General features: G+C 36.6%; 2 protein-coding genes across 2 annotated transcripts in view; one reads left to right on the forward strand and one right to left on the reverse strand.

The window, feature by feature from the left end:
* The window catches only part of ITPKB (inositol-trisphosphate 3-kinase B), a 65438-nt gene extending 46167 nt beyond the window's left edge, over nucleotides 1-19271 (reverse strand). The window contains exons 1-2 of the mRNA XM_014053334.2: nucleotides 18936-19271; nucleotides 11423-13281 (exon numbers count right to left, since the gene is read on the reverse strand). Of these exons, the coding sequence (XP_013908809.2) occupies nucleotides 11423-13081 (1659 nt within the window). The 5' untranslated portion in view covers nucleotides 13082-13281; nucleotides 18936-19271. The remainder of the gene's footprint in view (nucleotides 1-11422; nucleotides 13282-18935) is intronic.
* Nucleotides 19272-19506: 235 nt separating this feature from the next.
* PSEN2 (presenilin 2) overlaps nucleotides 19507-26294 on the forward strand; it is a 48898-nt gene continuing 42110 nt past the window's right edge. Inside the window, exon 1 of the mRNA XM_014053329.2 lies at nucleotides 19507-19665. The gene's annotated coding sequence lies outside the window, so the exon portion shown is untranslated. The remainder of the gene's footprint in view (nucleotides 19666-26294) is intronic.

Genomic DNA, 26294 nt, shown 5'->3' on the forward strand with positions numbered 1-26294 from the left:
GCTCTCAGAAGACCTACAATCAAGAATTGTTGACTTGCATGAAGCTGGAAAGGGTTACAAAAGTATCTCCAAAAGCCTTGATGTCCATGTGTCCACAGTAAGACAGACTGCCTACAAATGGAGAAAGTTTAGCACTCTTGCTACTCTCCCTAGGCGTGGTCATCCTGTAAAAATGACTTCAAGAGCACAGCACAGAATGCTTCATGAGATAAAGAAGAATCCTAGAGTGTCAGTTAAAGACCTACAGAAATCTCTGGTACATGCTAACATTTTTGTTGACACATCTACAATAAGGAAAACATTAAACAAGAATGGAGTAAATGGGAGGACACCACGGAGGAAGCCATTACTGTCCCCCAAAAAATTGCAGCACGTTTGAAGTTTGCAAAAGAGCACCTGGATGTTCCACAGCACTACTGGCAAAATATACTGTGGACAGATGAAACCAAAATTGAGTTGTTTGGGAAAAACACATAACACTATGTGTGGAGAAAAAAAAGGCACAGAACACCAACATCGAAACCTCATCCCCACTGTAAAACATGGTGGAGGGAGCATCATGGTTTGGGGCTGCTTTGCTGCGTTAGGGACTGGACGGGTTGTTGTCATTGATGGGAAAATGAATTCCAGAGTTTATCAAGACATTTTGCAGGAAAACGTATGACCATCTATCCGTCAACTGAAGCTCCGCAGAGTATGGATGATGCAACAAGACAATGATCCAAAGCATACAAGTAAGTCAACACAAAAATGGCTTCAACAGCACAGAATACACCCTCTGGAGTGGCTTAATCAGAGTCCTGACCTCAACCCAATTGAAACGCTGTGGCATGACCTTAAGAGAGCGATTCACACCAGACATCCCAAGAATATTGCTACACTGAAACAGTTTTGTAAAGAGGAGTGGTCCAAAATTACTCCAGATCGTTGTGCAGGTCTGATCTGCAACTACAAGGTGAGCCAAGGTGGCGCAGTGGTTAAATGCAGCACTGCAGGCTACTGCTAGATCAGCAGGTCAGCGGTTCAAATCTCACCGGCTCAGGGTTGACTCAGCCTTCCATCCTTCCGAGGTGGGTAAAATGAGGACCCAGATTGTTAGGGGCAATATGCTGACTCTCTGTAAACCGCTTAGAGAGGCCTGAAAGGCCTATGAAGCGGTATATAAGTCTACTGCTATTGCTATTGCTATTGCTATTACAAGAAACTTTTGGTTGAGGTTATTGCTGCCAAAAGAGGGTCAACCAGTTATTAAGCCCAAGGGTTTACATACTTTTTCCTCCCTGCACTGTAAATGTTTACATGTTATGTGCAATTAAACCATGTCAACATCTAATGTTTGTGTAGTATTATTTTCAGCAGACTGTGTTTTTCTATTTTTGTGACTTAGATGAAGTTCATGCAAAACTCCCAAGGGGTTCACATACTTTTTCTTGCAACTGTATGGCAGGAACTACTTGTGATTTCTTGTTGGCTTCTGCATTATTTTTGTTATGGGAACCTGGCAGGAAACATGTGAAATTCTCCTTGTTCAGCACCATTATTATTTGGAATAGTTGCTGAATGAATGGCCATAATTCAAGGATTACCTGCATCAGGTATTTTAATGGAGGATTTAATTTTTTTAAAAAAAATCTAAACTAATGAACACTAGCTTTTTCAATTGCTGAACTGTCCCTTTTTTAAAAATTTGCTTAAAAGCTCTGATTGGAATTCCTTTTAATATATCTTGGGTTGTCAGCTCCAGAAAGCTAAATTATTCAATCCAGCCTTGGGACCTATAAAGTCAGTTTCAGGTAAAAACATGACCTGAATTTCAGATTGCTGAAGAAAATATAAAAGTTATCTATTTGTAGATCTCTATCTGGAGTTGATCTGCAGTCTCTTCTTCAGAAATATTTCTAACTCACAGAACCAGAAGCATACTTTTGCCCCAATTGCTTCTACCTACTACTGGCAGTCCCCAATTTATAACCACAATTCAGCCCCAAATTTATGTTGCTAAATAAGAAAATTGTTAAGTGGATTTGCCCCATTTTGCAACTTTTCTTGACACATTTGTTGAATCCCTGCAGTTGTTAAATTAATAACACGGTTGTTAAGTGAATCTGATTTCCCCATTGACTTTGCTTGTTAGAAGGTTGCAAAAGGTGATCACATGACCCTGGGACACTGCAACTGTCATAAATATTATAGATAAAACTGTCAGCAAAAGTGATTTAGAAAGCAATTCATGGGCATAGTTGATGCAAGGATGTTTTATGTAGACTAATTTTAGATATATTTCCTTATTTTATTTTGTGACCATATTTTTTCCGTTTACTACTTCCTACTCTTTTTCTGCACTTTATATAATGTTGCTTACTCTGAAAGTGAACAGAATGCTGTTTATGTATGTATTGTATTTAATTCTAGTTTCTGCTTTTCTTCACAACCACTAGCATTTGCCAAATAATATGTTTATTTGTTTTCCCACTCTCAAGTTCCTAGAGAAGAAATAAGAGTGATTTTATATAGGAAATAAATCTGTTTTTGTTATTGCTATTGTAATCCAGTGCTTTTGGACCCCTCAGGAAAAACAAAACCAAGGGCTATGCATATTGCTTGAATAAAATATATCATTATAAACTACAGTAAGCACATTTCAATATTAGTTCTCACTCACTGCCAATCAAAGAAATGAATAAGCTTTTCATTTCACTACCAAACAAGTGCATCACTTCTCAATCTTTTGCTTATGTTAAAACAGTGTTTTTTGCTTAAAGTAGGTAACAATTTTAGAATGCTTTGTCCTGGAAAGAAGAAATATAAAAAGTGATTGTTCTATTTCAGTTCTAAGAAACGTTTTTCCCTTAGCATATGAGGCAATTAAATAGTAACACATAACCCTTTTTTCTATTTCCACCTGGAGTCACCACACTGTGCCAGTTGGAGAAAGTAAACAAGCGCTGGGTCCAAGACATCTAAAAGGTGATGGGTCAGTAAAACTTTTCAAAATATTTTTATTACAAACACAGCATTCATGAACTGTTGTAACTACATAGCAAATAGTTTACCACAAATCCATCTGCTGTCGTAATATTTTGGAGGTCACTGATACTTTGCTCTAATTACATTTTTATATTAGGATCCTAATAGCAGTTATTAAGAAAGAGCTTCTAAAGGTTTCAACGGTTCTGTTAAAAGTTAGGGAAATCTTCCTTCATAAAAAGCTATATTGGTTTGATAATCTAGAAATTAAAATTCTACTACATCAAGAGGTTACCAACTTGGAGAAGAGAGATTTGCCTAACTAATCTCAGCAAGCAAAATAGCCTCCTATGTTGAACAGGAGCAACAGCAACATTTTGGTAGCAACTATGCATAGGCTAACTCTTTCCAGTCAAAAATGAGCACATTTACTACTTTAATATTTTTAATTCTAAAAGCAACCTCTTTAGTGAACTTATGAAAATGATGAATTTAAAATCAGAAAAAGTACCTTAAAAGTGCTTGGGCTTTTGCTTTTTTTTGCCAAAGAGGGAATACATTATTCTTAGAAGAACTGGAAAACTGTGTATACACTATTGTGAAAAGAAAGAGAGAAGAAGAATTTCCCTTTTCTCTCCAAATCCAATGGTGAAATTCAATTTTTTTTTACTACCTGTTATGTGGGCGTATTTTGGTGAGATACTGTAAAATCTCCATTCCCTCCCAATCAGCTGGGCTCGGGGGGCAGAGATAGATGGAGGCGGGGCCAGTCAGAGGTAGTATTTACCGGTTCTCCGAACTACTCAAAATTTCTGCTGCTGGTTCTCCAGAACTGGTCAGAACCTGCTGAATACCACCTCTGTCCAAATCCTATTTAAAATAACTTTTACAATCACCAAGTAAATTAGATAGAATAATGAACTTTTATCAAGATGAAAAATTAGCAAAACATGCCATCAATATCATTCATTTTCCCAATGAGGGGTTATCATAGGCTTTATAGAACACAAATGTATATTTTTATTTTATAACAGGCTTTTTTCATGTTTTTACAAGAGCATACTTTCAAAATCACATATATAATTGAACTGAAAATTAACATTCTTAACTGTCTCTGGGGAAACCTTGCAAATTTTGAAGCTGTTGTTGAAATGCTGCTACATATGGATCTTCCTTTGAAGACAAACATATTGTTTGTAATGCTTTAACCTAAAACAATCGTAATGCTTACCCTAAAGCACAAGTTCTATTATAGATAAAATTTTTGATACAGAAATCTGTATTTTTAAAAAACCATCTGACATGTACTAGTATGATAAATGTTTCTCGATACTAATTTCTTGCATGTTTTGTTTGAATTTACAGTATAAGAAGTTTCCCCTCGAAAATATTTTAGAACAAACCAACATTACAATTACATCTTCAGAGACTAATCGTTCATGTATACTATAATTATTTTCTATAATAAAGGATTATAGAATTAAAACAAAATGAAGTATGAAATACATGAGATTGAAAGAGAGTTCATCCATTAGGAAAGAAAAATTGTTAAAGCATTATGGATAAAGTTAAACTTGTCATGCCAAAAAGAAAACACAAAATATGCCCAGTCATGTTTATCTCATTATTAGGAAAGCTCTGGACTCAGAATACATCAATCATGAATGGTTTTTTTCCCCAAATGAAGAGGGCTAAGAAAAAAAATGCAGTGACTGCAATAGAACTTAAAACTGAGTAAGTTTTAAAAACGTGCATTTATACTCAAATATCCAAAGCAATATTTTATTAATTGCTTCAAATCCAAAATGAGAGAAGACATACATCACACTAAGAGTAAACAACACAGGTGCATATTGTGGATTTGTTAGGAACCAAAACTATCCAGAAAGTTGAAGGTATTTAGTATCTTTATATCATGTCATTTCATCAGAGTTCTATACTTTAGTAACAGCTTTAGTTAAGTGAAACGAAACATGTGATTTGTTAACAACAAATGAAAGTTGAAAATTTCAGAGCAATGTTACATTCCATGAATTCCATGGTGTGTGGGCTAAGAACTTAAAACCAACCTGCTACATCACAATATTCATTCATATAGTTCAGAAATCTAATTTGAAAACTAGTCAGTAAGATATTTCTGCTAGTTCATAGGCAAAGCATAAAGATGACAACCATCTAATTATTCCAGATATCCTATATTTATACATTTACTGCTTTTAAACATATGGTATTCCATGCTTGTCTATTATATTAAATAGCTACTGACAGGATTGTTTTCCTTGCTCACAATCTTCTAAAACTTCTTACATTACCATATCTTGTGATATGCAATTCTCATTGCATAGAAATTACGGAACTTCCAAGAGTATAATGTAGTATATGATAGATATGAAAGATATAATACCTATTCCCTTATTTATTATGAATTTTTAATAATCCTATTCTGCAATAATTGTGAATATATTTATCAGTGAAAATTCTGGTTTTTCTATATTTACATATTAGTTGTTATATTTATATCACGTTCATATCTGTATTTGCAAATGGATATCTGACATATTTTTTATCCATTAGATTTTTTGTGCAAAATCTGTTTTAACCTGATTTTTTTTCTTCAAAAAAATAAATTGTGAGTATGAGAATGAATTGAAAATGATTTTCTCATAGCTCATGTTATGTATGGCATCAACATAACATCTGTGCTGGCAGTTTTTCTAACTGAAGTAGGAATATTCAGTGCAAAACAGAATGTGATCTAGGTCCTAGAATAGAGAAAAATAGCATGTGACATGCTTCAAAAGAATGACTAAACTTCATTGGCCCAAGGCAACACTAAGTCAAATGATGAAGTGTCTTGCAATTCCACTCAAAATACATAGCAAAATTATGATGTTAAAATTACAACTAACTCCTTTCCAAGTATATGGTGATAGCAATTTGATTATATTAAGCTATGGCTTGCTTCATCAAAAAAAGCTGAATATGTACAGGCATATTAAATCTTAAACCATGGCTTATTCACATAATACATTAAATTAAAACACAAGCATTACTATTCCTTAGTGTGATGTGTGAACCAGACCACTGAGTTACAGGACGTTACCCTATTACAGGATATTAGAAAGTAACAGAAAAGCCTTGTTGAAAGTAACTGAAATGCTCTGCAAATATTACTGGCATAGAACATAATGTTGCTTGGTGTTCTTATCAAGACAAGGACTACATAGTGTATCTATATGGCATTGTACACAATTTAAGCAGAATCTTTTTAAAGATAGTGATTTAGTATATTTTGATACAGTACTGAAACAATAAAATAGGAATTGCTTCAAAGTGTCTTTCTTTTTCAGAATAAAAATATATTAATTTTAATCTAAAATGTTCTAGTTTAAATAGGAACTATGGGTTGAAAAACATATTGAAGTAATATTGTGTTGAGACATCAATGCAGAAACTTATCCACAAAAAACATGAGTTACAAGAGACAAGCAGATGTTTCTGAAAGATTTCCTCATCATTTAGTGTTGATTAAAAAAAAGATGATCACCAGAGCCTTCAGTTATAAGTATTTAAATGAGGTGTAGCCTACTTCAACTCATCATTTATTCTATGTCCTTATTAGGATATTCAGTTGAGTAAAAAAAAGACAAATATTTCACTCCTATATTGAATGATGGAACTATTATTTAAAAGTTTTAGTACATGTGCTGGTTATAGGGGAAAATTACAAAGCAAAGGTTATATTTGGACAATAGTTTTAAAAATGCTAATAGGAAATGCTAAACTAGAAATTTTAAAAAGATATTGCTTGGTTAGTTTATATTTACTTACGTATTTATTTTTATTTCACATTTCTAAACTACCCAGGTCCCTCAAAGAAAAGCTCTGGATAATGTGTAATATAATATAACAGTTAGATAAAAAAAGTATAAAATTAACATTAAAATTAAAAATTAAATTAGGGTAAAAAAAATGAAATAATTACATAATTAAATATAAAAAGGGAAAGAAAAATCCTAAAATGGCTAATTAATGTTGGAGTAGAACAGGTGGGGAGGCTCTCAGGGATTAGTCAGTCCCATGGTTACATTGTCCTCTGTGCCCCCCATGCAAGACCAAAGAGCCAAGATTTGACCCCTTTGCAGAAGGCCAAGAGACTGGGGGCTTTATAGGCGATGATCAACACCTTGAACTGGACCTGGAAATAAACTAGTATCCAGTGCAATTTGCAGAGCGTTTGGGCACCAAGTACGGCTCACACTGCAACTCGCTGTACCAGCTGAAGCTTCCGGATACTGTTCAGGGGTAGCCCCATGTAGAGTGCGTTGCTATAGTCCAATTGGAAGATCACCATATTTCTGTATAGATCACGGATGTCAAACTCGCTACATCATGTTGCCATCACATGACATTTCATGATATTTTTCCCCTTTGCAGAGTTGGAGTGGGTGTAGCCTGTGTGTGATGCAGCTGGCTTGTGGGCTGCCAGTTTGACACTCCTGATAGACCATAATGTATAAATTGTTCTCAGCATCTGGATGCATGAAATTATTTCTAGCAGATAATTAATCAGGTAGCTTCTTAATCATGAAAATACTATGAAGTGGTGGCCAATGCATATATTAAAAATTCATCATACTGAATAGGCAAAGCGGGCAAAATCCAAGTATATGAATACTGAGGTAAAATCAGAACAATTTTTATACTTTCTGTTTTTATACCTTCATATAGAAGGTTGGTTTGCTTGGAAACATTACTGATTTTTCAAGCATTAAAATATAGTTTCAGAATATAGCTAGTCGTCAAAGATTTGTGAAATGTTTATCAAACTATCATCAAATCTGTGTCTCAGGTATTGTGCTTGGATATATAAAAACGCTGGATGGGATTAGTTGAATGGATTAGACTGCAAGGTTCAATTTTCCCATATCCTTAAGCTTTTCTCAGTCTGGAACTTTCTAGGTGTTTTGGAATGGCAATAATCAGTATTCCTAACTACCCATTAGCTATTCTATATAGGAACTGTGGGAATTATAATCTCAGCATATCTAGAACTTGCCACTTTAGAAAAAACTTGTTTAATATTATTGCAGAGCATATAATTCAATTTCTAAAAAGTGCTTCAAGCGGTAAAGGAGCACAAGTATAATATTTGTCTGCTTAACCAGCTGTACTTTTTCTGCGCCATAGTACCTTTTAGAGATAAATTTTTGAACAATATCCCTTGCTACAATCACTGCATAAAAAAGAAATTCTTATACAATTCGTGATTTCATAGATTGTCAGGTTGGATTCTAATCTAACAAGCCTAATAGAAAGCTTTTTTCTCAGAACAATCTTGGTAATCTATCTTCCTCTCACCAGATTTCAAATATTATGTTATTATGATTTAACCATGGTTTACAGAATCAGCAACAACTGGATACTCTTTCAACATATACTGAATATGTACTGAACCATAAATCATAGTTTATAGCAAACTATAATTGCTACATTTACAAAGCATTCTAAACTAAAACCAAGAAACCATGTGAATTAGTTATGGCTTAGAAGTGTGAACCCAGCCACTAACTCTTCTAATAGGTGGTTGATGCTTTGCCCTAAGACATAGTGGTATCCAGGAATATGCAATCCAATGTCTCTGTATTTGTACTTTAAAATATCCAATTGTCTAGTATCTGCACTAATCTTCTTAACTTTCTTCTCTTACCCACAAGATAATGACTACAGATTCTTCCTTCTGAAGTTTTTTTTTAAAAAATATTCTATTTTGATTTCTTCTATAAATCTCCAAAAGTGGCAAATCTCAAAATGTGCTGCATTCTACCACATATGGATAGAAATATTCTAATATCTGACCAGATGAAAAAGGAGTATTAGCAAATTTCTCATATATATTTCTCACGTGCTTTCACAGTATGTTCATATGCTTGCAACAGGAATTTCCTGAAGCTGTGAGGTAACTGTATTTTGTTAACATGTTGTCCCAGATATATATTATGCAATTTCCCCAAAACACCAAATGATGAATTACAGTACCTTCACAACAAAAATAAGTAGTCCTACGGCATCTTAAAAATATTAAATATACCCTCATCTGATCATACTCTTACTAAAATATCCAGAATAAATTTCACAGTCTAAACTAGGGAATTATATGCCAGCAAGGCAACTTCAACTTTGACTGTAATGCCTATCTTTGCAGCAGTGGCCTAGTTCACACATATTAAGTCACAAGATCATGTATTGAAGCATGTTATGATAAATGAGGGGCATTGTGGTTAAGAATAATGTGTATACCACTTATCCATTAACTGTGAGCACATAGACATTATTTTTGTTTCTTTGTAGTAGAAATTGGAAATATATTAAAGTAAAAATCTGGTGTACTGACTTATGCTCAAATCAGGAGTCCAGGAAGCTGTTTTAGAAGTTGAATTTTGACGACGTGTATTTTAAAAACCTGTCTATTTTATTTATATACTATATACTCCTGGTACAAACCAGAAATCAGGAAGCAGGATGAGGATATTAGGGCATAAGAATGTTTGATTACGACTAGAAAAGCAAGGGAATAAACCAGAGTTAAATGTTAACATTCAGTACTGTAAAATAAAATTTAAAAAACACCAATAGTACAGAAAATCTCAGAACATCATTCTGAAAAGCTTAATAAGGAATTTATGGACTGTCTGTTCAAATGAAGTTTGCCTATAAGGAGAACACATATAAAGTTTATTATCTTAATGGATATGTTAGCTAAGTTAGTATGATTTGCCTGTCAACAAACATTAGACACAAACTACAACATAGCTTTCTTCAATGTGATAAGTTCCAGATGAATTGTACATAATGTGTAGCGGGCTCAGATAGCTTTGAAGACTAGATTTCCCTGTATATATTTGCATTGTATGTATTTCTTTGTCCCATACCGCAGAACACTCAATATCCTTAGACCGGAAGTTAAATAACTATAATGATATTGCCTTAGACAAATATACACATTTCAGAATAAAAAGGTTATCATCATCATCATTTGTATACTTATTTATATGACTTATATCACAATTTGTCCAAGTTATATGCTACTTATAGCTATTCATAAAAAGCCACAGCTAAAAGAACTGGAGAATGCCTGGCACTTGTTCTGGCTTTTTATTTCAGAGTTACAGCATGAAACACTCCCAATTAATAACAGCTGATACATTTTTCAATAATGAAATAAAATTGTGTGGCAAATTGGCAACTTGTAAAAAAGTGACAAATAGTCATTCTTCCTATTCATTTGGGATAAATGTTAACAGCTGAAACACTGCTCTAAGCAAGGCCTTAAAATTCTGATTAGTAATACAATATGATTATCTGTCTGTCCTCATTTTTTGTTCAACCCATGTGGTATTTGATTATGAAAAGCTGAACCTACAGCAATTATAGGTTTACATGAGTTTCAAAACCATCATACTCATTGCAAACAGTATACCACCATCTCATCTCTTTTCAACACTGTAGATTCATACAAAATCACCATTGTATGCTGACAGTAAGTTTAAATCACCCTTTCCCCTAATATAAATTAGTTCTTCAAATGGAAATCTACATTGCAATCTTAGTCTTCAAATAAGCCATCTGACTTATGTACAGATAATGACAATGGAAGTAGGTATCTAATGTGCAAATAGACTTCTGCAGTACATGTGAATTTTTTAAATGATATTTTTGCTTGCATAATGCTATGCTTTGTTAGAGCATTAGAGCAGTCAGCATGCATGCTTATTTAGAAGAATTAGAAAGTCAGGAATGTCAAGAAATATTGATTTAAATCAGTAGCTCTTTAACTTTAGTAATTTAAATAATTAGTTAATAATTTTCTTTAACAGATTCTGCAAGGGGCGGGGGTGATTCTCAATGATCTCAGGAGTGCGTTTGAAGTTTATGATTCTGTTTAGATTTGTTACACAAATATTGAAGAATAAATCCCACTGGCTGCAGAATGTTTTTCAGCAGATAAACACAGAATTGTGCATTAAATGATTAGGCTTAATCAATCACATCTAGTTTTACCACAAAATTAGATGTTGTCTATTTATGCTTCCCCCACCTTCAATCTAATTTCATTATGTTGTAGTTCTTCCCACCAATAAATTCCATGCCTGTTTCTGGATTCCATAATTGATGGAATGGTCCCTTAAAGTCACCTGGAATTGAGATACAGATTTTATAGCTCAGTTGCAGATTTAATGCTTTTACTCTTTTTCATTTTTAATGATGTAAGATCAACAGAACAGCTCAAATGCAGAAAAAGTTAATGTCACAGAAACTGATTTTTAAAAGGCCATTCATAAAAAAAAAAGTTAAGGGTATCCTATCTCCATTAAACATGGTCAGAGAAATGTTATCACCTTGAGAAAACACCTGGCTCACTAATCATCTGAGACATCACTTACACAGAACTTACCACTCTGGGTTTATCCAAGGTCTGCAGGAAGGCTGGACTCTGGTCCAAGGATCGCTCAGGATCACTGGAGATATCTTCTTCAGACTCTTCCCAGGATGAGGAAAAGCCAGTGGAAGAAGCTGAGGAAGAAGACAGCTTCCTGATTGGCATGTCCTTTGGGGGAGCTGCTCCTGTTTTTTCCTCTTCCTGAGCATCCAGGTCTGTCACAATAACAGCAGGAATGTTTGCACCTCCACAGCATCCCCCGCCTTCCACTAGGGACCACCTCGGTTGTGGTAGTCCTGCAGAGGTCCCTGAGGGAAGCTGCTGTCCCTGCAGCCCAACAGCATGGGCTTCAGCCATAATCTCAGACAAGGACTGCTTCTCAGAGAATGTCAAAGCGAACAGGCTGCAGCTACCCTCTTTGTTATCAGTTCTCCCAAGGCAAGGCGGGTCTCCTAGAGGGAGCGGCTCTCCAAGGGGCATCTCTATGGCTCCTGAGCCCTGCCCTCCAGAAAAGTCCCTCCCCCAGAGCCCAGTTTTTATGAAGCTTTGATTCTTACAGCAACTACTCACATTGCTTGACCCTTCCAAAAGTTGTGCCTCGCCTTCACCTGGCTGCATCATGATGCTCATCTCATCAGAGCCCTGAGTTTCCTCACAGCTTCTCCTGCTCTCCATCTCTTTGGAGTCTTTTTCTTCCAGAGGCTCACTTCTCACCTCAAAGTCCTGCCTCCCAATAGGCCACAGACCCCTTTCTGCCTGCCTGGACTCCTGTGGTCTGGAAATCCCATTCACCCTCCCCATCTGGTTAGAATTGGGCCCTTTCAACAAAATACATCCTTTATCCATTGGATCTGAACTCCACAACCCAGTTTGGCTTCTGCTCTCCACTTCTGAATCTTGTGCTCCAAATCCTTTGGCCTTTGGGCGCTGCTCTCCCAAGAGTCCATTTTCTTTCTCAGTAGACTGAGACGCCTCATCGGATTTTCCCTTGCCCACCACCTGTAATAGATGGGTGTCCCCGGAATCCTTCTCTGCCTCCTTCTCTAACGCCTTCCCTCTGGTTTCTAGTCGGTACCAGAGTTTATCCAGCTCCTTGATTCCCTCCTGTATCTCTCGTTGCCTGGACGGGGTATCCTGCACCAGCTGCAAGGGGCAAGGTTGGCTTGGGGAAGAAGACGACTTTCTCCTGGGCAGGCGGGGACTCTTTAGGGGGAAAGTGGTGCCCCCCGAACTGTGCGCCTGGATGTGCGCTTCAAATAGCCCCACTTTCTCAACCACCTGCACATTCTGCAACTCCCGTTGGAGGATCCGGGGCGACCTGCAAGACTCTTTCCAGCCGGGCGAAGGAGACCGGCTCTGGGGGCTAGTCCAGATAGGGCTGCTGAGCTCTCGAGGGGACTTGAGAAATGGAGTCTCCTCCGTGGCTCGCGGCGACTCGGCTGGAGGGAAGAGGAATGCAGTGGGGGAGCCGCTGGAACTGCCGCTGCTGCTCAGAGGCAAAGGGCAATAGCTGCTATGCCTCTCGTTTCCCCGGGCGACTTCAGGCGGCCCTTGTCTGCGCGTGGCAGGTGGGGTCTTGCTCCTGCCTCCTCTGCAGCCCCCGCTCTTCTCCTCTCCCTCGCCGCTCTTCTTCATGATCACTAGGCTGTTGAGCGCATAGCAGAACACGGCCATAGTAATGGGTCCGGCCGCCGGGGGACAGGCTCCGCTTCCTCCTCCTCCTCCTCCTTCACCCAGGTCAGTTTCTGCCGAACAGCCCACGTCCTCTTAGGAGGGGGAGGCGGCGGCGGCAACTGCTGCAGCATTGCCCAGGGAACGGGAGACGCACAGGGGCGATGAGCGGACCCCAGTCCACAGCTCCATAAACACGCAAACTGGATGGAAAGACAAGAGAGAGAAAGAGACAGTCAGCGCGCGAAAACGGAGACAGCTCAAACCGGCCCTGCCAATTGGCTGCGGGAGACAGAGTTCGTCCAATGGCTACAAAGCTCCCGCTCTGAAGCCCGGCTGCGAGAAAGACGTGAGTTTAGCCACAAAGGTTCAGCAGAGTCCAGCTCCGCCTCTTTTAAAAGTTCATTACGTTGATCAAAGGAATAGCATATTAACCTGAATCTTTACATAATCCAGATTCTAATTTCCATGCCAAGCTTCAGTCCCAGAATACGCGGATAATAAAGAAGGATCCTTTATGTGAGTAGTACAGCAAGGATGGGAAACCTAGTATCCCCGGATTGCCCCAAGGACCCTTTCGGAAACCGACAAACCCCGTTTGAATATGCCTGCTAAAAAGCGACAGTACAGTTTCTCGTCATTTTAAAGTTGAGCAACACATCACGTGTTGTAAGTGTTACCCCGCTCGCTTTGGTGATCTATTCTAAACTCCCACAAAGTGCTAAATGCAACCTTTGGCCACTACCTTAGCAACCTTGAAGTAAACTATTTTTACATCCATATAGAGGTAAATAAGCTTGTTACATTTTCTACAGTTAAAGGGATGAGAGGAGGAAGAAAAGAGAGAACAGAGAGAGAACAGGCCTGTGAAGGCTATGACCAATGTAAATTAGAAGCCAGGACTTAACATCTATTTTCCTGTAGAATAAACAAGCAAATAACACAATTGATGGTTGAATTGCACTCAATGTGTGCCAAAAAACAAAAACAAAAAACCTCAGCAATCACAATCAATATTAAAGGCAAATGTCTAAGGGTAATGATGCGAGATCAAATTTGGGTCAGTCAACCAGAGATTTACTCTTCCAATTTTTTGGATACAATGTGGAGCCCATCTTCAGGGAATTTCTCTTTACTGGAATATGTACTTTGGAACTGTTCTGTGAGTCATGTTTATGTGGTGCCTTCCTATTGGCTGATTGGTATGTTGAAGGTTGGCTGTCATTTCTTTGTGCTGTCAAGCCCTTGGCTTCCATATTTCCCTGAAGATGGACTCCAGCATGATTCCCAAAGTTTAAATCTCTGCTCCCAGTGACTGATCCAAATTTGATTTCACAATCAATATTCCCTACGTTGAAAAAAAAAGCTTAATGGCAAGAAGATTGATCTTCTTGGTCTCCTTGGTCTTAAATTCTGATTTGTTTTATAAAAGGATAAAAATATGGCTAGAGCTACATGTTCTGCTTCTCAGGCAAAGCCCCAAGAAGACACTGAGATGATCGAGAAATGGAAAAACTTGAGGTGGTATATTATCGTAAATTAGTAGCTAGTGTTGCCAATCACCCACATTCTGGCCGTGTGTCAGAAAAAAAACAACAGATAGGAAGATGTTCCATGAAAATAAAGGAGCAAGTGGACTAAATATGTAGTTTCTCCTGGAGGGTGAGAGGGAGAAGTCATGGGACTTGGGAAAACCAAAGCTACACATAATTTTTCTTTTTATAACTATGGAAAGGAATGGTGGAAGGTCTTAAATGTTGGCTTGGAAAGTTGTGAGAAGTAATGGTGGAAGTCTCATCATTATATGCTCTAGAAATTGCATTTGAGGAAACTAAAAATAAAATAATGTTATAATTAAATAGTATTCATAAATATTTGAAACATACAGTCAGAAACCACCACAAGACTAAAGGAAGCAGAGCTGTAGCTTTTCCTCTGAATTCATTTTTTTCTGTGGTGGAACAGTATTGTGCAGCAGCACTTTGCTCTTTTACTTTATTTATTACACCATTTTTAACTGTACCTGTGCTCATTTTTACTCATTACACAGTATTGCCTAATGGTAAGATACAAAATGTGTAGCCTTCTTGCTATTATGGCACCATCTCCCATCATTTTTAGTAGCTATACTGATGGAGAGTGATGGAAATTGGATTCATCTTGAAAGTCACAGGACACATTACTGTTTTGTTGGGTTAATTAATTTTTGAAATGTTCAGTAAATTGTTTCTTTACTGAAGTTGTTGGGATTATACAAGTAGTCTTTGATTTACTATCAAAGTTATGACAGACTTAAAAGAGTACTTCTGACCTGGCACGGCTGGGCGCTCTCCAAGTGATTGTATTTTGGACATCCAGCATCTGGCCTGTATTTATGGTCATCTGAAGTGTACTGCAGTCACAAAATCACAATTTATGACTTTTTGCCTGAAATAGGTGTTTACTTTCAGTTTCCAGCAAAAAAACATCCATTGCAAACAAAGGATTTTTTAATGACCGCAGTTTTTGCTTGACAATTACAGAATGTGTGTTAACGACTACTGCAAAAAAGGTCGTAAAATCAGTCATGGTCACATGATGACCCGTGTAATGACTGGCATGATTAACAACAGTAATTCCATGCTCAATTATTTGCAAGTCAAAAAACTATGACTGTATTCTGTATTAGAGTTAATTCTACTGAACTGAGTGGGATTTATTTCTAAAATCTGAGAAAGCACAATATATAATTATTTCCTGCTGTAAGGATATATAGTTTTATTAGTATTATATATTTAAGCGTATATTTATATATGTGCTATGTTATTTATGTATTGTATTAGTGTAGACATATTTATAACCGTATAACATGCATCTATGTGGTACTGTTGCACCAAATGAAACCACACCTCTTATTTTTGTATCAGTTATATGCTAAGAATTTTGATTAACCGAACAAGACAGTAATACCCTTTATGCTGTGGCAAATGTAACTGTTTATGTCATTCTGTGTGCTAGTCTTTGGAACTTATCCATTTACCTGTGTATAAGAATAAAGTGTAGATTTTTTTTAACTTGCTAATAGGTTTGCCTAATTATTTATTCTGCTTTGAATATTTAATTTCTATGCTTTTGAGTAGAATTATATAATGCGCACACCAAAATTGCTGGCAAGAATAAACCATAATGAATTTTGAATACAGGATTAGCTCAATATGTCTTCACATAGTCCATAGTCATAGTCACCTGGCCAAACAACTAGTTAATAGAGGAAGTAATGTAAGTTTTGTAATGGACGAATGAAACAATAAGCATATGTAGGTATAATATGTAATGTACTGTTGGTCTATGCGCTTCTTCTATGATGCTTGTTCTATACTACAACAACATTCAGTTTATAATCAAAATTGTGATATATATATCACAATTTTGATGTTCTAAATATATATCCGCAAAAGGATATATATCCTTTTTAATGTCCAATTAGAAGATTGAGGAACCTGATAACTTTAGAAAATGGTATTTGATTAAATAAAACAACATAATGTGTAATATATACTACCGTTATTACTTTAAAATCTTCTAATCCACACTGGATTTTTCAACCAAGAGCTTGGTGGTACTTGAAAGGGGAAGCCCAAAGGTGCTTTTTCAAGAGACAACTGGACTTTCTTGTTTTTCTTGGAAGATGTTTCACTTTTCATCCCAGAAGCTTCTTCAGCTCTGATTGGATGGTGGGGAATGGAAGGATTTATATTCCTTGCAGACAGCTGGTCATTTGTCTTCTGTTTAGCTGACTGCAAGGAATATAAATCCTTCCAATTCCATCAGAGCTGAAGAAGCTTCTTGGGTGAGAAGTGAAATGTCTTTAAAGAAAAACAAGAAAGTCCAGTTGTCTCTTGAAAAAGCACCTTTGGGATAACCATGACCTGGATGATTGAGAATCTCCATAGACATTGGAAGGACATTTGATAAATACATGGGTCTGAACACATTTTTATCAGAAACATGAAAAATCATGTTCTCTATCCTTGATGATCAATGATATGCACTTTTTAAGTTTTTTGTTTTTAAGTCTTAATAGCTGATATGCTGGCTATAGTGGAAGATAATTCTAAATAAGGTAAACATGCTAGAACAATATTTAACCTTTCCCCTTTATATTGGTTTTTTCAATTCCCAATCAGTGTCTTCATGAAGAAACGAATATGGTATTCAATTTAAATAGGAAAGGCAAACAAGTTTAATAGTCTCTCATCTTGCCCTATGGTCCTAATTAAATTCACCTTGCCCCATTTGTTTGTTTGTTTGTTTAATTTATATGCTTTCTGTCACCCTATCCTGAGTGGCTCTAGGAAGCAACTTACAATAACTTCATTGCTATAATTAACAACTCTTGAAGATCAAAATATTTGGATTCTAATATTTTCTTGAATTTGGTTTCTTATCAATGGATGCAGGCCGTAATAAATTTGTTATCATTCTTTCCTGATTTTTTTCCACCCATCTTAAATAACAATATATTATATCATTTATTATCAACCATGTGTGATTTTTAAAATGCTGAGATCAGACTAAATCTTAGAAGCATACACATTACAGAATTCACAGCCTTAGCCTCTTTCTAATGAGATAAACACTAGCATTGCTAGTGTTACTCTTAATATTTCTAAGGCTAGGTGTGGCTTGTCCAGGTCTTTTATATAGTACGCTAACTGGGAATGAACTAAAAAAAAGTAGCCCCTTTCTTTTAGCTATCAGCTGAGTTGTTTTGCTACTTTAATTCAGTGATTTGCTTTTCTTTTAGCCTAGTGAGTAATCTTATGCATGAGTTTGTAAAGTTGTCGTTTGAACGAAGACAATGCTTGTTTGTAATTTATTTCAGCAAGTTTCTATGATATTGCTTCTTGAAATATCAATAATTATATGTCTCCAGGGAATGTTTTACAATAGTATAGCAAGCATAGTTATATTTATAGTTTCATGCATATTTCTTCAACTTTTCTCTGACCCATTTTTTAAAAGTTTTCTTGAATTTCTGAAAAGAGTTCATTATCTTAGGAGGGTTTATTCATCTTTTATTCATGTTTTAAATAACATTTATTTCTCACAATTCCAACAGTTGCCATGTCCATGCACATAATAGTGCACAAAGTAATTCATTTGTGGATCGAATAAATAGGAAGTGTGGTAGCTCTGTAGGGCAGTGACTTATCTACTGGAAGAAGTAGCAATTATGTTCAACTCTTGCATACTGGGCAAATTCTGGATCTCTGTCCCTGAATGATTCTTAAAATTACACTAAATTCGTAAAAGCCGTATTCTGGTATGACAGCGGGAAGGCAGTAGTGTGAGTTAAACATTTTGTAAACTTGCTGGAAGCGGCTATGTGTGTTTGTGTGCAAGCTGAACCCTGTGATGCGTGTCTTGCCCTCATATTATATGGAGGAAAGAAATGATGGCAATCTCTATGGAGACCCGAAGATCAGGGCTCTTTTCGCTGTTCTCTGCAACAAGAGTCGATTTGGCTGAAGTGCTTCTCTTTCTACGGAAGACAGCAGAATATACTTTGCTTTCAGGATAGTTTCGGTATGATAAAAACGCTCGCTGCCCATTTTGCGTTTGGCACTTTTCAGAAGTACGGGCGGTTTGAAGCTCGCTTTTCGCTACTTATCCATGCCCGTAAAACCTGATTTGTCGCCCGCTTACTGATCCCAGCCTAAATCGAGTCTTTTTCTCCGACCCGGTCTCCAGGAAAAAGCGATCGCTCCGAAGCAAGAGTTGGAGCTCAGGAAAGAAAGAGAAAGAACGCCAGGATTAGGATGCACGGAGAAATGAGAAAAGATTAAGAGAGTGAAATCAGAGAGGTTGGTCATACCTGTCCAGGAGAAATTGGTGCACCTTGACTATCCAATTGTCTCGGAAAAAGCTCTAGCCATGAAGACGCGCAGACTTGAAAGTTGCTGTAGAAATAATTTCCTTCTCCTGGCCAAGATGTTTAGATCTCTTTCTCTTGTCCCCGCCTGCGGCGCGTAACTGAACAAAAAAGCGAGCCAGTTCTATTGTCGGCTGGATCTGTAACTTTATTATTACTGCTATTATTTTTCAACTGTTCAGCCGCCGCGATCGTTACTCGTCTTTTCCAACATCACCCTTGCCATTGGCTGTTTCTTCGGTGTTTGTTGAATGTGCGGGAGCGAGAGTAGGGAGGGGAGGGGGTCGGAAAGCAGGAAGGAAGTTGTGAGCCTGTCTGGGGTTGAACTCAGCGGAACAAGTTTCTTTTCTTTCTTTTTTCTTTTTTTCCTATTGCTTGGCAGGACTGATGGAGGGAAACATTAAAAAAAAGTTTCCATTGTTAGCGAGCTCAGAACAAAATCTGCTCCACCCTTTGTGGGTTAAAGATACATCGTCCATTTTTTTTCCACTCCTTGTTCCTCCTTACTATGTATAACTTGCTTCAGCTATTTAAAACCTTTTAAATGCTACAGCTTTTTCAGGAACAAGATGAGATGCTGGGGCTACTCTCTGCAGACCGGATCTCCTTTCCAAAGGCCTTCAGAGAGCAAGTGAAAAACTGTGGCCCATGTGAGATCATGGATATTTTTCAGGTATAGTGACTATATATCTGTAAATCTATTAAGAGCCTAAGGTTTCCCTTTAGTTTTATCTTAATTTTTCAGAATAATTTTAATTATTATGAGAGAGTGATAGTCACAGTGTTACACACTTAAAAGGAAAAGTGGCCCTTTAAGAATATGTCAACTCTTTTTAAACAAGTCAAATACCTGGGGGCTGAAGGAGACTCCAAATATGTTTGATCACAGTACTGAATTAAACTAAACACTTGGGTGGCCAGTTACCTCCCTTAGCCCAACCTAATTCACTGGGTTCTCATTCTGGGGTAAAACAGGAGAATGAAGTGTTACCTATCTCATCATGAGCTCCTACACTAAAGGCAAGGTGTAAGAAATAAATAAATATGTTTCTAGATATTCCCCTGTTTGGTCTGGAGCTGGAGCTGTACAATTACCTCAACAAAAGGAACTTTTCACATTTGAATTATTATTAATTTAAAAACCAGAAATTAAACACATAGATCTTAAAATCTTATCCACATGATTCACTTCAGGTTAAATATACTTAGGGCAGAAGAGGCTAGTGTGACATATACTTTTGTTTTAGGGAATCTAAGTAATGGAAGCTTGCCCCACAATATGTATTTCTGGTTCTTCTGTTAGAAACGATTGCACCTTCCTATTTCAAAGAAAGAAAGAAAAATATTAGAAACCCCTTTGATCAGCATTGCTTAGGAAAAAAACACATCCATTTGACCTGGAATGATCTCCATATGGCATTTAATTTTTATGGCTCTCCCAAAAATGTATAAACCAAATCAGAAAATGTTAGTGAAATCGTATACACACACGTGCAACGTGGCATACATTAACCTAAAATAACCCCAAACCTAAAATCATAAAACAAGTTTCTGTTAAAAAAGAAATAGGAAAGATGCCCTGTATCTCCAGGTTACTACATAAAATGTGGTCATGTTTATCTATTTCCCAAGATCTGAACTGGTAAGTAAAACATGTGTCTATGACACATTATAGTAACGTGAGGAGGAACTATAAAATCGCAGCAATGAGAAGTGAGGAGGAACTATAAAATCGCAGCAATGAGAAATTGTATATATCTTTAAAGATTCCGTAGATTAGGTAGATAATTGTTACTGATTCAGACTCCCACAGCTAGGAAGGCAAAGCCCCTTTCATTTAATACCCTTATGAGGAAGGCACTGTATTTGGAATGAAGCCTATTCTATAATGAGCAACTGTTACATCGAAGAGTGAATCTATTGATTTTAGATATTTTTTTTTAAAAAAAAACAGGTTAAAATAATTTGGAGACAGTGACATCCAACTGGTGATTTACTTGCATTTATTTCCAGCAAAATTGTGTCAAATTTAAGGCAAGCATTATTAATATATGTGCTCTCACTCACATTCACCTATTTTTATATGTATTTACTTATTTGTTTGGCTTATGGGTTTACAATATAATTTTGGATTAAAATATACAAATATATAACACTCAGAAACTAAAACCAAAATCATGCAATATAAAGCAACAGTAAATTCTGGGAATCAGCCATGACAAAAATAATGTTAAAAGTAGTTAAACATCCAGAGGGACAGTGTGTCAGTTATAACTTGAAACTGCTGGGGTAAAACTGCTGCAGTTCAATAACACTTGGAGGACTACAGGTACTCCATCCCTTCAAATAGCCTGTAATGTTTTGCCTTCAAGGTGCTACGATCTACACTTCTTTGATGTACACATACTTACATATACTGTATGTGTACATACACACTTCACTTCACTTTAATGTATTGATTGGGGGAGGCGTTCGACTATTCCTAAACGGAACTCAGAAATTTGCCTGCTTTATAACTGGTCTGGCATGCCAGGGTTATGCATTATGCCCCTAATTATTAGGGAAATGAATTGTAGCTGGTGAAATTGGTGCCATAAAGTCTATCCTGAATGTCATGTGATTTACTGTTGTTTTTCTATATGTTTTCTCTTTGCAGTAGGATCTGCAATGTCTAACAAGCCACTCTTTGCAGGATCAGAACCACATTAAGCACAGTTACAGTGTTTTTGTTGAAACATTGCCTTTCTGAAACTGTCTTTCAGGCCCACATTTCCAGTGCAGTTTACATTAGCTGATAAGATCCAAGAAAACAGTTTGCATCAAAAAGGCAATGCCAAAAACAATCAGACCTGACATTTTAAAAACATCCAAATGAAAAAGCCTGGGGATTATGCATACTGAGCAATATATATTTGCCATAAATCAGCATCCTCCTGCTTGCTCTTGGATTGCACTCTGTCCAGTCTCCTCTGAATAACCATATGAGTATTGCTAATCTACTTTTTACAGGCTGTTCAACTCTATTGCTTCAAAAATGATAATGTTGAAAAGAACACATTAGGTTTAGAGGCTCTGTGTATGCAACTGTAAGTAGAGCTGAACAGAGGGGAAAAAGTTTGAAGATAATATTATTTATTAATCAAATTTATATGGTCACCCATCTTCTCCCAAAGGGGGCTCTGGGTAGCACAATACCAACAATAAATAAATAAGCCAATAAAAAGAAATTAAAATCTTCATATAAGCACTCAGAACAAAGAAGTGGAGAAATTGAGGTGAAGTCATTGTATACAGAAAGGACATTGTTGTTTAGTAGTTAGAATAGAATCCAAGATTAGTCACAATCATGAAGGTCACATATCATTTCTTACCATTTTTTTTCTATCTCAGCAAACCTACCTCATGAGGTTTTGATGAGAATAACAAATTGAACAGAGGAACCCTTAATCTCTTTAAAGGAAGGATATGCTAAAAATATAAGAATAAAATATTTACTTAACAGTTATCCTGTCTCTATTTCCATTTTGGGTTCTGTGTGCATGCACGCATGACCTTTGATGTAAAGGCTCATTCACACAACAGACCCTACATCATTACAACTACCAGATCTGGACTTCAAAACTCGTAATGAACCCTGAATGGCAGAACAAAAATAAAAAGTACAGTGAAGTCCTCAAATTACAACCAGTCACTTAGCAACCGTTCAAAGTTACACAGATCCACCTGCCCCAAAGGTACTTAAGATGACCATGTTTTACAATACTTTTGCTGAAAACTAGCATTTGCTTCTGGTTTTCAGGAAAAAAAAACACCTTATAGCGAACCATGGATTTGCTTTATGACTGCAGCATTTGCTTTACAACTGATGCAAAAAACCTCATAAAATTGAGTCTGTCATATGGGTGATCTGCTTTACAACCACCATGACTTATGACATAATGGGCAGATTCCATTATCTTTGAAAGTCAAGGACTACTTGTAATATATATAGTTTATGCCATGTAGTGGCTGTTTGTAGTTTTGCAGCCATAATCTGAAAGCACTATGCATAATTAGCAGGCAACAGATTATACTGGAAACATAAAAACAGGAAGTACAAGACTTGCGCAGTCTCTGCTTATTTGTAATTTCCAGGGGATCCTCCTCAGTACAAGCCTTATCCCCAGGGAACTTGCTTGTCTATATCTGTGGTTGAACATTCTGTGAAGGAGCTATTTAGATGTATAGATGTTCTGTTTTGAACCATGCAGTCTTTATTTAGATGATTGAATCTTAATATGACATTATTTTACTTGTGATGGTATCTGTGTGGGACAGCATGTCTAATCTTTATTATCCTAACAGATAGTGGATTTCGCAGTTGAAGGATGACAAATTTGCTATAAGTGAAATATTATAGGAAAAGAAAATACGGCAGCTATTCTTTCTCCAAGGATGTTTTATGCCCATGTAGCTGGTTGGAAACAAAACAAAGAGCAAGCAGATAGTCTTGGAGAGTAAGAGTTTTCCATCCCTTTTCAGTATTTTAGTTATTATCTGCTCTGGACTGTAGAGGTGAAGCAATTTCATTATAAAATAACTAATTTTCAGAAGCATTTTTAAAAAGCCAATATTGCATTTTAAGCATTACCAAAAACATGCACATATCTTGGTGTAACTTTGCCATCCTAATGCAAGTTCACTTGGTGTAAGACCATTGAGTTGAAAAGGCCTTGCAGTTTGAAAATGTCTGAATACTAATACAAATCTAATCAGAATAAAGCTGGAAGGGATCTTGGAGGTCTTCTAGTCCAACCCCCTGCTCAAGAACGAGACTCTATATATTTCAGGCAAATGACTGCCCAATCTCTTCTTAAAAACCTCCAGTAATGAAGCACCCACAACTTCTGAAGGCAAGCCATTTCGCTAGTTAATTGTTCTCACTGTTAGGAAGTTTCTCCTTAGTTCCAGGTTGCTGCTCTCCTTCATTAGTTTCCATCCAATGTTTCTTGTCTTGCCTTCTGGTGCTTTGGAAAATAAGGTGACCCCCTTTTCTTTATGGCAGGCCCTCAATTACTGGAATACTGCTATTATGTCTTCCCTAGTCCTTCTTTTCATAATAAACATAATTCTTCCTTTCATAATAAACATCATAATACACATTACAATGTTTTGCCAGGATATAGTTTAAATAATAGCATGCTTTAATTTACTATGTTGTTATTAATTATTGTATGTATGTATGTATGTATATATGTATCAGATTAAAACCTGTTGTACATTTTTTATTTATAACATTTAGAATCTTTTCCTTCAATTAGCCAAAATAAAACATTACATCCTAGATAATAGTTTACCATAAGGAAATTAAAATAAAGAAATATATCAAATTCATCACTATTACCATGTAAGACACATTGAACTTTCATCTTTAGAATTGCTATACCATTGATGCTAATTGCTGGGTGAAACAAGAGAGAACTGATTGTTCTTGTGCTGCTTGTAAGTTTCCCATAGACATCTGGTTATCCATTTTTGGAAACAGGATGCTGGAATTGAAAATTACATCAAAGTAATGCAAGTGGATTTTTTGTCCTGCAACAGGACTTCCCTTATTCTATCTTTCTCTGTACTTCCTGTATCTCAATCTCTAACCTCTAAACAGATTTGGGGAGAGCAAGGGAAAAACGGACCTGGTTTTGGGGGGAGCAGTTGCTGGGTGATCTGCTCTGTGATTGAACAAATCTGGTCTTGCAATCAGAGGAAAAGATGGCAGCTATTTAGATTCACAATTAAGACAGGCTGAGGAAGTGTTCTTTGTTAACTTAGCACACTTTTTTCTTAAGATTGTGTTTGGACAAATATTTATTACAGTATAAATAAGGAAGAGGGGGAGTCTACAATATGTCCCAGTAAATAATTTTCTTCTTTTCCCTTAGTTACTGAAATAATCCAAAGCACCTTTTATGGATGACATGAGCTGAAAATTACAGGAAACAGTACGAAAGTTTCCATTGTCTGCAGCTTATTTTGTAGAAAAACAGAAAGATATTGTGGGCTTGTGAGGGGAAGGAATCACTCTGTAACATAATGGGATGGTGGAAACTTTATATACCCAAGATTTTAAACTGCATTGTGTATTATACGTAAATGAATAGAATTTGCCATGTGTGGTGATGACTTAACAATACAATACGCTTTTAATTTTATCAATGGGAAAGATCATTCTGAAATCATATGGCATATGGTAAATATTAATAAGTTTATACATATGTTACTGCTAATTTTGTAACATTAAAAACATAAAACTATGAAAATACACTAATTGGTAGTGACAGTTTATCATTCTTTTAATAAACAAAGTCTAGCTCATAAGTTTAAAGCGATAGTTATGAGAATCTCTCAAAAAAGGTGTATTTGGAAAGTTATTTTATTCTTTTCTATTATTTCTTATTCTATTAATTTCAGGCACCAACTGACTCCAAAGTGAGTCTGGGTAGCTTACAATATAATAAACCACGATAACAAAATACAAAACAAAAACTTTTCGCTCTATTCCAAAACATAGACAAAACACATCTAACAAAAGGCTCCAGCCATCTTAATCCAAGGTCTCCAAAGTTAACCACCTATTTACAGCATTTTGAAATGCCAACAGAGTACAGCCATAAGAGTCAAGAGAGATCTCATTCCAGAGGGCAAGCACCAGTACAGAGAAAGCATGTTTCCTGAGATGGCACTGTTTAATTGAAGGAATCCTGAGAGTACTAACTCTACCAGCATCAGGCAGAAACCACGAGAGAAAGATCGTCTCTCAAATCATTTGGCCTTACGTTCTGTAAGACTTTATAGGTCATAATCAGCATCTTAAATTCCATCTAGAAGCATAGATGAGGTCAAGGAAAAGAGCCTTCTTTACCCTATGGAACATCTTGCTCCCAGAGATGAGGTTTGCACCCACTCTTTGGGTCCTTACCGAAGAATGTGAAGTTTTGGCTTTGCCAACTGACATAGGGATTGAAGAGTGGCACACAACGTTGGGCTGGCTGGTGATTTGAGGGTAGCCATTCTGCCTTTTTAACTTGTCTTTTAACTTTGTCCCTATTTTATCCTTCAAACTGTTTCTAATGATATGCCGTTTATATGATTTTGCTGTTTGTATCTGTAAACTGCCCAGAGTCACTTGGATAGTAAGATGGGTAGTGTCTATTTGATTAATAAAATAAACAAAACAGGGAAAAATAAATACTGGCAACTAGTGCAGCTTTCACAGTAGGGCCATACCAAGGTGTGTTCATCACTGCTGGTGCCATTGATTCTGGA

This window comes from Thamnophis sirtalis, unplaced genomic scaffold (assembly GCF_051295495.1).
Source record: "Thamnophis sirtalis isolate CommonGarterSnake01/CBP01778 unplaced genomic scaffold, rThaSir2_p1.2 scaffold_6, whole genome shotgun sequence".
NCBI lineage: Eukaryota > Metazoa > Chordata > Lepidosauria > Squamata > Natricidae > Thamnophis > Thamnophis sirtalis.